Source organism: Grampus griseus (assembly GCF_964374135.1).
Source record: "Grampus griseus genome assembly, chromosome: 1".
NCBI lineage: Eukaryota > Metazoa > Chordata > Mammalia > Artiodactyla > Delphinidae > Grampus > Grampus griseus.
This window is the reverse complement of record NC_139017.1, coordinates 84,731,942-84,746,745: the sequence shown is the minus strand read 5'-3', so window position 1 is coordinate 84,746,745 and position 14,804 is coordinate 84,731,942. Positions and strand designations below refer to the sequence as shown.

At 43.3% G+C, this 14,804-nt stretch overlaps 2 protein-coding genes across 3 annotated transcripts in view; one reads left to right on the top strand and one right to left on the bottom strand.

Annotated features, from left to right (window-relative positions):
• CTTNBP2NL (CTTNBP2 N-terminal like) overlaps positions 1-10,767 on the top strand; it is a 66,569-nt gene extending 55,802 nt beyond the window's left edge. For both annotated transcript variants that reach the window (XM_082648110.1, XM_082648111.1), the window contains 3 exons: positions 1,589-1,819; positions 5,423-5,530; positions 6,623-10,767. In XM_082648110.1, the coding sequence (XP_082504236.1) occupies positions 1,589-1,819; positions 5,423-5,530; positions 6,623-8,104 (1,821 nt within the window). In that variant the 3' untranslated portion in view covers positions 8,105-10,767. The remainder of the gene's footprint in view (positions 1-1,588; positions 1,820-5,422; positions 5,531-6,622) is intronic.
• The window catches only part of ST7L (suppression of tumorigenicity 7 like), a gene marked incomplete at its 3' end in the record, with an annotated part of 150,993 nt that overhangs the window by 5,332 nt on the left and 130,857 nt on the right, over positions 1-14,804 (bottom strand). The window lies entirely within an intron of this gene.

Here is a 14,804-nt window from a genome sequence, read left to right as displayed (position 1 = left end):
CACACACACGCACACTTGTAATAAGGTTAGGGGATGGTAATCAGTAACTTAAAGGAACAAATGAATTTCACTCTTCAAATGTTTAGTATACAAATGTTATCCAAATACTCCAATAATGTCATCACTTAAGACAGTTGTAGTCCAGCCAGAAGTAAGACCACCAGGGCTTCTAACTCTGCTTTGAACATCTGCCAACTGATACCAACACAAATTTGTAACACAAGGCTAATTCCTGAGTCTTGAACTTGGACAGTCTCTTAATGAGGAAGGAGGCATCAAATTTTCAGCACTGAAACATGTCAGAGAAACCCCATGTTTGCTTTATTTTCTTGAGGGTTTTTGTTTTTTAAGCATGGTCACTGAATTGTGTATTTTTCTTTTCAAATGGGTTCCCATTTGTGGGTGGTGGTATCTCCTGATGAAATAATTTTTAAAACTTGAGAAATAACAGTAATTTTCATAACTAGATTTCATTTGAAAGCTTAAATTATATAGTACTTTGCTATGATTTTTGAGAAAGTTTCCACAACCCTCTATTAACACTTCATTTTTTTTTTTTGTAAAATGTCTCAGGAAACAATTAAATGTCTGTTTAGTAGAGTAATTGTTAATTTCACTCTGTTCACCTGCACGTAATATATGATGCTTATATGAAATAGTACTTCAAGTCTTTCCTAGAAGACGTAAGAGGGAAGCCTAAGAATCTCCTTTCACTCCCTTTCCTGATCATTCGACCTGACTTGGCGCCCAGGCCCAAAGCCGCAGGCCAGACTCCAAGCACCAGCCCACATTCCCTGCTCAAGTTCCCTTTCATCCCCGAAGCTCACCAAGCCCTGAAGGGGACAGAAAGGAGGATGGAAGACAGCTGAACAGAGGTTAGAAGAGGGGGGTGGAATTTGGCAGCAGGTAGAAGGACTTTGTCTGCACCTCTAGTGGTGAGTGCCTCCACCCTCTTGACCGGCCAAAAATTGAGTGAAGTTCTATGTGGACAAATCACAAACAGTCCTCGATTATAATGTAAAAATGTCTTTAGCGTCCTTTACTTATCTACAGCCAGCTGGTTAGGTCTCTAAACATATAAACTCTTAAAGGTATTATGCTTACCGTATTTTAGAAATGTAAATGCCATAACACAGAAAAGATGAGATATACCTGTTGGTAATAGAAGCATTCATAAGCTGAGGCAGTAAGTGTGGTGGTTAAGGTCACAGACTCTAGAGCCAGGCTGCCTGGGTTTAAATCCCAATTCTGACAGCTTGCTAGATGAGTAACCTGAAACAAGTCACTTGACCTCTCCGTAGTAATTTTCTCATCTGCAAAATGGAGATGATAGCACTACCTTATAGGGTTGTAAAATTTAAATAACCTGAACCTAAACACTTAGATCAATGTCTAACTGGTACTTAGCTTTACATAAGTATTTGTTCCCATTAATATGCTATGCCCCTTTTCTGATGTTATGTCTATACTTAGATGACCCTGTCTGATTTGTAGTCAAAAGGTTACTTCATACTCACACCACTGCCTTTGATGTCTAACTACTCAGCAGTATTTGAAAGCAAAATGCTTATTTTCCTTTCTTTCCCAGGCCCAACACAGAGATACTTTCATTGAAGAACGCTATGGAAAATATAACATCAGTGATCCTTTAATGGCACTCCAGAGAGACTTTGAAACACTGAAGGAGAAGAACGATGGCGAGAAGCAGCCAGTCTGCACAAACCCGCTCTCGATTCTTAAGGTGGTGATGAAGCAGTGCAAGAACATGCAGGAGCGCATGCTGTCGCAGCTGGCTGCCGCAGAGAGCAGGCACCGCAAGGTGGGTTCACCACTGACGTGCGCCTGCAGACTCCTGAAATGCCTGACACTTTCCCGTCAGCTGCCCGCTCTCACAGTAACTTAACTGGGAGGTCTCACAGGTGTAAAAAAGCCCCTGAGCTTACCTAAGAGCCAGGAGATAGAAAACGCAGGTTATTCCAAATGTTAAATTTAGGCAGTGTGCCAGACGCATTATTTCAGATGGCATTTCTTCTTGATATGACACTCCAAAACACTTGGTATGTTTTTTCAACTCTTGGTCATCCAAACTTTGGCAACAAACTGGGGCTTGACCAAGCCTTGTAGCTGAACGGAGTGTTCCCTATTTGCTTACTTAAGTGATAAATAGAAAGATTAACAGGTATTTGGGGAATGCTATATCAGAGAGAGAGAGAGAGAAAGAATTAGAGAATTTACCTGACCATAAACATACAAGCCAATAGACTATTTCATTTATTTCTAGTTTTGAGTTTCACTGCATTTTACTTCTCATGAAACCATAAACAGTCCCTAGGGTTGTTTACCTTAAAGCTGTTCTACCCTGTTAGGAAAGTGTGTGTGTGTGTGTGTGTGTGTGTGTGTGTGTGTGTGTGTGTGTGTGTGTGTGTGTGTGTGTGTGTGTGTGTGTGTGTGTGTGTGTGTGTGTGTGTGTGTGTGTGTGTGTGTGTGTTAGGAAGGCAAACCTGTGCTTTCCTCTACCTCATCTCCTTGGAATTCTTCTAGTGCTTGTGATTTCATTCCCCGACTTATCATTTATGGCTCAGATTTGGCCTGGAAAAAATGCTTGGCTAGAGTCTGCATTTTTAAGAACTATTGGTTTAGATTTATATCAACAAGGGGGACATCAGTGCATTTAGTAGGAAGCATTTTATTCTGAAAAAATTGGGTTAGCAGCTGCAGTTTGATGGACCTTCGTTTACTTTTATGGTTACCTGCTTTAGAGAGCAATCTGCTTAAAATGCATCTGACAAAGTGCTTAAGGGCTTAGGTCTTGCCCATGATTTTTCTTTCCCTTCACAGAGTCCAAACAAAAGGCCAAAGTGGGAGTTCTTAACCACGAATGGGTCTCAGATATTCCATGATCCCCCAGAAAATATACAGAGTGCCAAAAGTTTATGCATTTTGTAGAAAATGAATTTTTTCCCCATATCCTTACTTGAATTCTCAGAGTTCCCCAAGACCCAGAAAAGTTTAACCTCTGGACTAGACTGAAGTAATCTGAAGACATTTATGCCCCAATTTAAAAGGTGTCAGTGAGACTGAGGTAGTTGCCTAAATTTGGGGGCTTTTACTTAATATTATGAGAAAATCTTCACAACATCCTTGTTTGATGGGCAGGCCTGTTTTCTATTTCATACATGAAGTAACTGAGTTGTACTGAAGGGCTGGCTGGCTGTCATGCCCATTGAAGGTGTAGTGTTGGGATAGTTTATGGTTCTAGGTGATTGGGGAGAGGAAGAGTTAAAAAATTCAGAATTCCCTAACACTGTATTTCAGTGTAAGATACTATTAAATATTTTAAAACAGCTGCCTATCTGATCTTAAGTGTTTTATCAAAGTAGAACACTGACTTTGTTAGACATCAAACTAGAGGCTTATAATTAGGGTGCATATAGTCCCAGTTTGCCTGAGAGAATTCCAGTTTAAGCCTGTTGCCTTGGCATAGTTGTTAACAATACCCGCTTTGGCTCTCAGACATGTTAGTGGTTTGAACAGTCAATTATGTGGTTACTCTGCTTATTACGAAAAATAGGGTTCCCTAGTCCACCCCTTCCCATTCTCTCTCCTCCTCAGTATTAGAGACAACCTCTTTTTTCTTTTAACTGTTTATTTTGGCAGCTAACTTCCATATTTCTATTCATATTTTAGACACATATTTACTTTCTTTTATTATAGATGTGGATTTCATTATCTTACACGGTGTCTACCTCCCTTCTCTCCATCCCTGCCATCTTCCCAAAACAAACATAATACCCTTTCCTCACCCTCATTCTCTGTCATATCTGTTATTACTAGATCTGGAGCCTGTCACATTCTGTTTCTTTAGAGGATAAACATCTGGTGTATTCCCGGGCAGTAGATGCCTGGCTGAGCATTCTGTGTACAGGAATCAGATTGCGGGGACGAATAACTCTTCTGAAAATACGAACTTGGAGCCAGTGCCCTTGTCTTCCCTCCTACACCTCACCTCCCCGGTGCAGTATCTACCACCTGCAGCTTCCATATGTCCTTGGGGTCCTGCAGCGCACAGCAGCTTCCTCCCCCGTACCAAAGTAGTTACCACTCCTCCAGACACTTGCTTTCTTCAGAATGGCAGTAAAATTTCTCGTCTGCCGAAGTCTCTCTTTTTGACTTTGTGGGGTTTTATTCTTTTCATCCCATTTCTATCATTTTAGACGGCTCTCCGGAGGGAGAGGAGATGATCTACCACCTTTAGCCAAAAGCTGTTCTTTCTATTCAGTTGCCAAAGTTTTCTCTTTTTTTAACCAGTAGGAAATACACCAAAATGTTTTCATTTTTGTATTTAAAAAGGAGTCCCAGAAAGTTTTCTCTCTCCTTTAATAACAGTTGTTAGTGAGGAGAAACAATAGGAAATGGCCATTGGGATGACAGTGCTCTGGCCTAGGGAGGTCTAGGCCAAGGCACCTCTGAAGCATGAGCAGAAGCTACGAAGAAATCCATAGCCATTGGAATATTATGCAGTTGTAGGCAGGATTATGTGGGGAAATGTCCCTTTAAATTTGTATTCTTAAAATTGGGCTTAATCCCTTGACACAAGGATAAGTGGAATGGGGTAGGCAGGTTAATTTAAAAGCCTTGTGGGGCTTCCCTGGTGGCGCGGTGGTTGAGAGTCCGCCTGCCGATGCAGGGGACACGGATTTGTGCCCCGGTCCAGGAGGATCCCACATGCCGCGGAGCGGCTGGGCCCGTGAGCCATGGACGCTGAGCCTACGCGTCCGGAGCCTGTGCTCTGCGATGGGAGAGGCCACAACAGTGAGAGGCCCGCGTACCGCAAAAAAAGAAAAAAGCCTTGTGAAAAATCTCCACTTAAGATCTCAATAATTGAGCCTTTTCCTATGCAGGATAAAGTCAAGAGAGTCTTTTCTCCTCTTATCTACTGTACACGAAATGCATACATTAATTAAGCAAGGCACAGTTAGGGTGTCACCTATTTGAAATGTTTAATTTTAGGCTTCACTCTCTGGTACCTCCAGTGATTGGAACATCAAGGGAGAGCCTCAGCTTTCAGCTTTCCGTGGTCCTGCCTTGTTTCATCACCTACATCTGTCCCCTAGTCCCACCAAACTTGTATTAATTCTCTGAAACCTTCTCAGCCCCTACAGCTAATGAGTTGCTCTCTTCTATTTACATGCCACTTCATGTTACCTCGGATAAGTATGTACTGTATTGTTTCCTAGCACATAGCTTACATATCTTTCACCCTTCTAGTCAGTGTGCTCCTTGATGGCCCTGACTGGGATTTACTTATTTATTTATCTATGGAATGATCTTGGGTGCTTAGAAAGACACTTAGTATTTAATTGTATTCTAAGTGTGACTCCTTGATATTTGAAAATGATTTTTTTTTTTTAATTCCTTAAAGGTAATCCTAGACCTTGAGGAAGAAAGGCAAAGGCATGCACAGGACACAGCTGAAGGAGATGATGTCACCTACATGCTGGAGAAGGAGAGAGAGCGGCTGACTCAACAGGTAATTAAGGTGGAGGGGCTCAGAGCAGCATTTGCCTAGAGTAGCATTTCTTGAAGATTATTCTGCAGGGTGTAAATTGGTGTTGCTCAAAAAAAAGGGGGCTTTGTGGTCAAATAAGTCTGGGAATTACTGGATTAAAGTTAAAGAGGTTTCTAACTCCAATTTGTTAGACCCTTTAGTATGCAGAAGCACGCTGTGAGTCTTCAAGAACAAGATAGGGTATTCTGTGTTTAGCAAATTTATGTTTTCGTAAAATCTTTTAACATAGATCATTCACTATGGGACTGTCATTCCATAGAACACACTTTGGGGAACACTAACTTTGAACTCTCCAACTTTTTTTGACTTAGGACTCCTAGTAAGAAATACATTTTACATCACAACCCAGTATATATACACATATATACATATGCCTGAAACAAAAATCTCATGAAATTATACATAACCCTTACTGCTTATAATACACATTGATATTTTTACTTCTATTTCATTTTCTTTTATTTCTGATCACGGCTTACTAAATGGTTTTGCCGTCCATGAATGAGTCTCAGAGTTTGAAAAACACTGACTAAAAGGGTTCCTTCGACCCTTTCCCTCTCACTCTGTGCCTTAAATAGGGTTGGGATGATGATTAAAGCAGATGGCATTTGTATAAGAAGAACGATTCAAATGCAACTATTTAATGTTTGTTTGTTTTTAAGACCAGAGAGAATTATTACGGAAGCTTTAGAAGTTTTCAGCAGCATTCAGCACAACATCTGGTTGATATGCCTTTCTGCTGTTTCGATTGGCTCTGATCCCCTGAACTTCCCATAACATAAAACACAATGATGATTCAGATTCCCACTAATAACCCTGAGACAATAAGAACTAGAAGTGCCTCCTAAATCATCAAAGAAAGATTAAGTCGTAGTGTGTACATTTTTATGTTAGGTGTTCTGATACTTAAATATTTGATGTAAGCACATGGCATACATGGCAATCCCATGTGCCAGAAAACAGCTAGCTTGATGCACTCTACTTGATAACAGTTTTTCAGTATCTCTTTGTTTCCTTACTCTAATCAAGATGTGTGGTGGCATTCTTTTGTAGTTGGAATTTGAAAAGTCCCAAGTGAAAAAGTTTGAAAAAGAGCAGAAGAAGCTCTCCAGTCAGCTGGAAGAGGAACGCTCCCGCCACAAGCAGCTCTCCTCCATGCTGGTGCGCGAGTGCAAGAAGGCCACCAACAAGGCCGCCGAGGAGGGCCAGAAGGCGGGAGAGCTGAGCCTGAAACTAGAGAAGGAGAAGAGCCGGGTGAGCAAGCTGGAGGAAGAGCTGGCTGCTGAGAGGAAGCGGGGCTTGCAGACGGAGGCCCAGGTGGAGAAGCAGTTGTCTGAGTTTGACATTGAAAGGGAACAACTGAGAGCAAAGCTGAACCGAGAAGAGAACCGGACCAGAACTCTGAAAGAAGAGATGGAGAGTTTGAAGAAGATAGTGAAGGACCTAGAGGCTTTGCACCAGCAAAGTAGCCCCAGCGCGCAAGTGAAGAAACCAGTAACCCTGTCTAAAGGCACAGCAACTGAGCCACGTGTGCTAGTGTCCGTATTTTGCCAAACGGAGAGTTTTCAGGCAGAAAGAACCCATGGGAGCAGCACGGCCAAGGTAACAGCCACAGGGCTGCCTGGTCCCACCACTCCTGCTTACTCTTATGCAAAAACCAATGGACATTTTGACCCAGACATGCAAACTACCAAGGAGCTGATAACAGGCAGCAGTGTAGAAAACCAAGCGCCTCCACGAGAGAAGCCTGTGGGATTGGCCCAAGAGAAAGCAGTAGAGAATGGTGGGTGTCCTGTGGGAATAGAGACTCCAGTCCCAGCGTCTGGTCACCTCCCTTCCAGTGGGAGCTCACTGTCTCCCAGCAGCACTGCCTCTTCCTCTCTCACATCCTCTCCTTGCTCTTCACCAGTACTAACTAAGCGCTTATTGGGGTCATCAGCTAGCAGCCCTGGCTACCAGTCATCCTACCAAGTAGGGATCAACCAGCGGTTCCATGCAGCTCGGCACAAATTTCAGTCCCAAGCAGATCAGGACCAACAAGCTAGTGGTCTACAGAGCCCTCCATCCAGGGATCTATCCCCAACCCTCATAGACAACTCTGCCGCCAAGCAGCTGGCCCGAAACACAGTCACCCAGGTGCTCTCCAGATTCACTAGCCAGCAAGGACCAATCAAGCCCGTGTCTCCCAACAGCTCTCCCTTTGGCACAGACTATCGAAATCTGGCCAACACTGCCAGCCCAAGAGGTGACACCAGCCATTCACCTACTCCAGGGAAAGTGTCTAGTCCTCTGAGCCCCCTGTCTCCAGGGATCAAGTCCCCTACCGTCCCCAGAGCTGAGAGAGGAAACCCTCCACCCATCCCACCCAAGAAACCTGGCCTCACTCCTTCTCCATCTGCTGCCACTCCACTGACCAAACCTCATCCCCAGGCATCCTCTTTGACCACCACAGAAGACCTTGCCAGCAGCTGCTCTTCTAATGCTGTCGTAGCCAATGGCAAGGACGTTGAGATACTTTTGCCTACCAGTAGCTAGTCCCTAGGAGGGAGTCTCCACATTTGACATTCCATCAGATTTCATCCAAGAGCTCAGAGTCAAACCATTGAGTCAGATCATGTTATTTATTTTGATAGTAGCTGAAACTATCTGTATAATACATTTAGTGTATTTCACCTTTTTGTATTTTTTAGGTAGAAACTAAGTAGTTTGGATTTTTATGATTCACATCTTTGTGCTAAAGCTAGAAGGGCACCTCAAAGATGTCTAAGCTTTGCAGTCACCATCGTGTTATGATGGAGAAAGCTAATTGAGTACCAGATGGTGATTTCCTGTCTATCTGGAGACTAGAATCACTCAACACTCATTATGAATTATGTGGAAGTGGCTCATGCAGACTTTTTATTCCAGATGAACATGTTATAAAAGTGCCTGAAATTAGACTGCCATATGAATGTGATTCTGCAGCAGTAACACAAAATGGATCATTTAACTGCAAAAAATGAGATCCTCTGTGAATTCTGAATGTTAAAAACCAACACTGCTTTTAATCGTCTTTTACTTTTTTAATACAAGCTTTGTGTTCAGAAACAAGGCTGCATAAGTAGAATGGGAATCCTAAAGGTGGGTGTGAACTCGCCACAAAGCTGAGCTTTATAGAGCCCTTGAGCAAGCCTCCTGAACATTAAGCAGTTGGGGTGCTGATTTTCTTGTACTTTTGAAAAATTACATCGCTCCCAGTTTCCTGCATAAGTTTTTGAATACAGTGAAATCACATATCCTTCAAAAATATCTTCAGGCATCTACTGTTGCGTAAGGAACTTCTGATTCCGATTGCTATTACTTGAATAGGAAATGGTTACTCATTCTGTATAAAAGTTTTGCAACAGAATGAGATCTTTATTCTGTAATGAAAAAGCAATAACTTAAAGTTCACTGTCTTTGTAATATTATAAGTCAGAATTATACAGGTTTTAGCAAACTGTTACACTTTTCTCCAAGCTGCCAGCACTCTGTGTCTATCTGTGGAACCAAATTAACTTTTGCCTAAATGGAAGTATACATGCATCTGTATAGATAAACACCCCTTTTACGTGTTTAACATACACACACTTAAACACATAAATAATAGTGTGATTGTATCTTTGGAGTTTGCAATATAGCATAAAGGACGAGTAGAAATGCATGTTAAGATTACCTACCAAAACAACTAGTTATAGCTGGGACCCAGTCAATCACAGGAGGACTCTTGTCCACCAGGAGGGGAAAATTTCAAATGAAATCAGGTCTTCAGCATCAAAAGAAGACAAGGCCAAACCAACCCAGTGTCACAAAACTCAACTGGTCATACAAACGAGTGAAACAGGTCGGTCACTCAAGTGATGTGTGACAGCTGGGAGCAGTGGGAGCTGTAGCAAACTGAAGTGCCCAAGCCCCGTTACAAAGGGCATCCCCTGTTCAGTTTCAGCTGCTTGTTGCCATGCAAGAATGCTAGACCCGGGTTACCAGCTCCTAAAATTTTTATGAAATCCAAATTTTCATGAGAAACATTCTCATTTTTAAATATCAAGAACTGATCCAGAAATATTTAAATACTGCTAGCTAAACACTTCTGCAGCTGGATTTAGCCTGCAAGCTGCCAAGCTGCAGCCTCTTTCATTCTAGAAACTTCGGTCATTTCCATCACAGCAAGTTTGTGAGGACAGAAGCCTCCAGACTTTCCAACCTGTTGGCTAGCACAGCCAACAAACTCCGCAGAGTATAATGACTCTTCTTCTCTTCCAAACAAGACTGTCTGCAACCCAGCTCAGACATGGTGGGTACATGATTTTGTGTCCACAAGGATGAAGAGGCCTTGGTGTCCTCACATACATTTTTCTAGCCAACATCTATCCAGCAGCCACTGACCTGCTATAATTTAAATCTATTTCCTCTTAATCCAACATGAGTTGATGGGGGAAAAGCAAGTGATGGAAATCAAGATAAATGACTATGGAGTATATTGGTGTCTGCACAGCTTATGGTTTGACTAAAGACAATACATCAAAAAGTTCAAATACTATTAATGCCTCAGCGTGTCTACCAAATGACAAAGGGGTTATCTTAAACTTCCCAGAGCAATCATGCATTAAGTTTTATTCCCGTGCATAGTCACATGAACTGGATGATAAAATAGCTGAACTTTCTAAGCAGAAGAGGGGGCTATAATCCCAGAGTGTTATTACCTCTTGCTTTAAATGGTAATCTTACAAATTGCATTGTGCTCTTCTTTTGTTTTGGCATAGATATATATAGAGAGAGATACAATAAGGAAGTTTATTTCTTAGGAAGTGCACTGAATAATGTATTTCTTTTACAGTGTAATATGGGGGTGGGGAAATGCAAAAGAAATGTGTATTTTTGCTAGTTGCCTATCTTCTGAGATAAATAAGCACAATACTGCAATGGATCCAATAATCCAGTTAGGTATTATAGATTAGTATTTAAGTTTGCTGTAGATTGTGTGTGTGCTAAGTAAAAGTTCTGTGATTCACAATTTTGGTCTTAACCCGTGTTGCAAAAGCTATGTTACTGGTCAACAGATTATAATGCTGTGCAATGCATAGCACACGCATTAACTAGTCCTTAACATGTGTAAAGCCAAATGTACCGTGCAGAAGTCTTCACCTGTTTTTATAGCAGACTTCATTAAAACAAGTTAAATCCTACTGTCTGGGCAAAAAATCGTCTTGTTTGTACGAAATGAAGAATGTTGCACAACAGGGCCGATTTTGTTGGGGAAGGAGCAGATTGGTGAAGAGGGAGCACTCACTCCTGGCTTTAAAAAAACAAACGAAGTCAGTGACCCATCCAGGTTAGACCCCAAAAGGAGCTGGGACATCGGTTTTCCTTAGAATCTTAGAGCTGGGAGAAGTCTTCACAATAATCCAGTCTGTAATTTTTAAACCATCTGGGGATTCTGGACCTTTTGAGAATCTAAAAACAGCTAGACTCTGTCCCCAGAAAAATGTATATGCTTATGTGCAAAATTTGGTTGATGGCTTCACGGTGTCCAGAGACCCTGACGCCATTCATGAATCATGTGCTCTAAGAACGCCTGATCTTGTCCAGCCCTCTCATTTTACAAATGACTAATGCATCTCTTGTCTCCTAGTCCAGTGCTGTTGCTGCTACACTGTTAGCAAATGCTAGTGTAGCCAGACAAAAGCACTTGAAAATCCTTTGATGTACAAAAGATGTTCAAACAGTGTGGATGTTTACATATCTAAGTTCCCAGCATTTAAGCCAATTAATGATCATTTCAACAAACACAGGGTATATCCATTTTTTCATAACAGCCTCACTTCAGCAATGCTGCCTTGTCAATTTGTGTGTGTGTGTGTGTGATTTATAAAGAGCGCTTCTGATGCTTAGCCCTTGAAACAGAACTTCAAATGTCTTTTGAGAAATGCTGCTTCAAAATAGTTTGTGTTTTCATAATGCATCAGAGGTAGGCAATGAGCATTGTTTGTTCCACAGGAGTAATTTTAATTTAATTGATATAAAACTAGTTGAGAAAACTTGAGAGCCTGTCCACCCATCTGCTCACATATCAATGGCCAGTTCATTGGTGCAAGTAAAGGAGGAGAAAGGAGACTGGGGTAGTGATTCTTAAACTTTATTGTGCTTAAGGGAATCCTGCTAAAAATAAGGATTCCTGGGGATTGGGCCTAGGGGCCAGGTGATGCAGGTGGTCTGAGGATCACATTTCGAGAAATAGTGCCTCATAGCCCATACCTGTTCTTTCACAAGAACTTACTTGCCTCTAACCTAAGGAGATGTCTTGAGCTCTAGAATCTGTTTTGCTAGAATGTCAATGATACTCGGAGTCAAGAGTGCCTACTTGGATTCCAAGCACCATGTTAATGATTCCACACACATATTCCCTTACTAATTTGCACAAGGGTGCTGTGAGGTGTTATATCATCCCCAGTGTGCACGTGAGGTAGTTGAAGACCAGATTTGTAGTAGAGACCTTAGTAAGTGACAGGGCCTGAATTGAAAACCCAGTACTTTGCTCTTTCCACTACCTGCTTCCCAAATGAGAATGTCCAGAGTCACTCATGACGCCAGTTCCAGGCCCTTCCCCCTGGAGATTCTGATGAGTAGACCAAGGTGGAGCTCAAGGTAAGTGCCTGGGCTGCTTCTTAGCATGAGGCAGGTTTAAACCTTGCAAGACATCATGCTACTCCACCACCACCCTAACCTAGAGACCTTTATCAGGTCAAGTAAATGGAACAAAAACAGAACATCTTAATTCCCCTCAAGCAACTCATGTTTCTTAGATATTTAAGATGAGACAGAAACCAAAGTGGCTACCGTAGAAAACCTCAAGGTACTCACGCTCTGGTTGGGGGGTGCACAACAACACAAAGTTACCAGAGACAACTGAATAATGCAAGTGGGGTTTAAATGCCATTTAGGGTCGTTAAAGGTGGTCCTAGCAAAAACAGATCTTTGTGGGCAGGAAAAAGTTAACTAGAAAAGAAGCAAGTATCTTTACTCCTCTCACCAAAGCATTACTTACCTGGAGTTCTGCACTATCTCCCTGTGTTTGCATTATGTTTCAGTTGGCTTGTCTTGGTCTTAGGATGAGGTCAGAGAGAGAGGCACAAGAGGGCCCCAAGAGCTGAGTCCTGGGCTTCCCTGGTGGCGCAGTGGTTGAGAGTCTGCCTGCCGATGCAGGGGACACGGGTTCGTGCCCCAGTCCGGGAGGATCCCACATGCTGTGGAGCGGCTGGGCCCGTGAGCCATGGCCCCTGAGCCTGCGCGTCTGGAGCCTGTGCTCCGCAACGGGAGAGGGAGGCCACAACAGTGAGAGGCCCGCATACCACGGAAAAAAAAAAAAGAGCTGAGTCCTGTTTCAGGGAGACAGACAGCAATGTGGTGTGCTCTCTGCAAGGGCTCGGGCTGGTATAAGAAGGAGCTCTCAGGCCACAGCACTCTGCAAAACATTCTCAAATAACTTGTAGGGAAGACCTAGGAACGGGCAAAAGGCAAGTTGAGAAAGGACCTTGCTGCGTTACACATAAATGTCCCCCTCCTACCCTCTAAATCTCTATAAGCAAAAGAGAAAAGACGAGCTTCGAAAAGAATCCAGTGGGTACTTCTGGAACACCTACAAGTGATTCGCTTGGAGGGATGTAGAAGCAGCTTCCCCTTTTCTCCCAGTGGTGTGACTACTTGTGCTGCTGTTAGACTGGAGGGGCACAGGGAAGGGCTCGTGGCTCTGCACACCACTGTGAAATGGTTGGCTTGGAGAAATTACTGGGAAGGGTAGCAACAGGCCTTATCCCTGACAAGAGTCCTACTCACTAATTCAACATGGCAGACACTCAGGTCTCCCTTCAGGAATGAAAGATTTATTTTCCTAGCTGCAGAAAATGCTGACAGGAAACAGCCCTTGGCTATAAGCCCCTTACAGGAATTGCCTTAACTGAAACAAAGCAATTTGACCAAGGTCACATCTCCATCCATGGGCAGTTCATATCTAAAGATTGATTGATATGGAATATAAAGACCTGGCCTCCTTGTCCCAAATCAAGGGAGCTCTGAAGGGACATCTCAGCTTCAAAACCCCCTGTAGGGTTGGCTGAACCCTCTACTGAGACTGTGTTGCAGCTCGGCTTTCCTGCCCCTCCATTTTCCTCCCCTCCCCTCTCTTGCTGTGGATCCCAAGGGTTCTCTCTGGTAAGCCTCTTGCACCTTAATCTCTCAGACTCTGTTCTTTCTAGCCATGGTTAAGTCCTCTAAAGGTGGGTGGACACATTTTCCGAGTATTTTATTTGGTGCCAAGCTCTCAATCAGGTATATTACATATGTTACTTCATTTAATCAACTCAACTACTAAAAGAGGCAGGTTATTCCTGCTTGACCCATAAAGTAACGAATACCTACTGAGGCACAGTACATTGTTCAAGGTCCTACAGCGGAGCAGGGCTGAGATTCAGCGGCACAGCTGGGATTCAAACCTTCATCCATTTGGCCTTCAAGTCCACTCTCCTTCCAGTGGCCATACTATAGTCAAAACTATGTAATACATTTGGGGAGTTCAGAATATTAGCTTATGGTCAGTCATACACCTAAGTATGAATCCACTGACTCACTAGCTTTCTTCTGAGACTTTGAGCTAGGAACAGGACACTGAAGGAGTGGGGGCTTTGGTAGGGAGAAAGGGGGATGATCACCTACACACATGGAGTCATCAAGTGTTAGAGCGAGAAGGAAGCTTAGAGACCCTTGATTGTAGCTCCCTCGTCCTACAGATGAGGAGAACGAGGCCTGGGTTGAAAAGTCAGTCTGGCTCCCTCCTTCCGCTTCAGCTACCCACTCCTTCCCTAGCAGACTTGGGATCAGAATCCCTAGCCCAGCCCTAGCTGCTCCCTCGGGCACTCCTTCCTCCTCTCACCTGTTGCTCTACAATGTCTGACCTTTGATCCTGTTCACCTGGGCTTTGTCCTCTGCCTTTTGGCCTAGGGCTGCTTGCCATCCTGGTTGCCGCAAAAATCCTGTCCTCCTGTTTCTTAACCAGTTTGACGGCTGAGGTGAGGCTGGGAGTGGGGAGGATTGTGGAGCTTCTACTCCCAGGCCATGCCTCCATCGGTAGCATCAGCTCTGGGAAGCACTTACTCATAAGGCATGTCTTGTTCCTCAGGTGTGGACAAGAAGCCACTGAAGCCATGAGCATCTATCCCTCCCC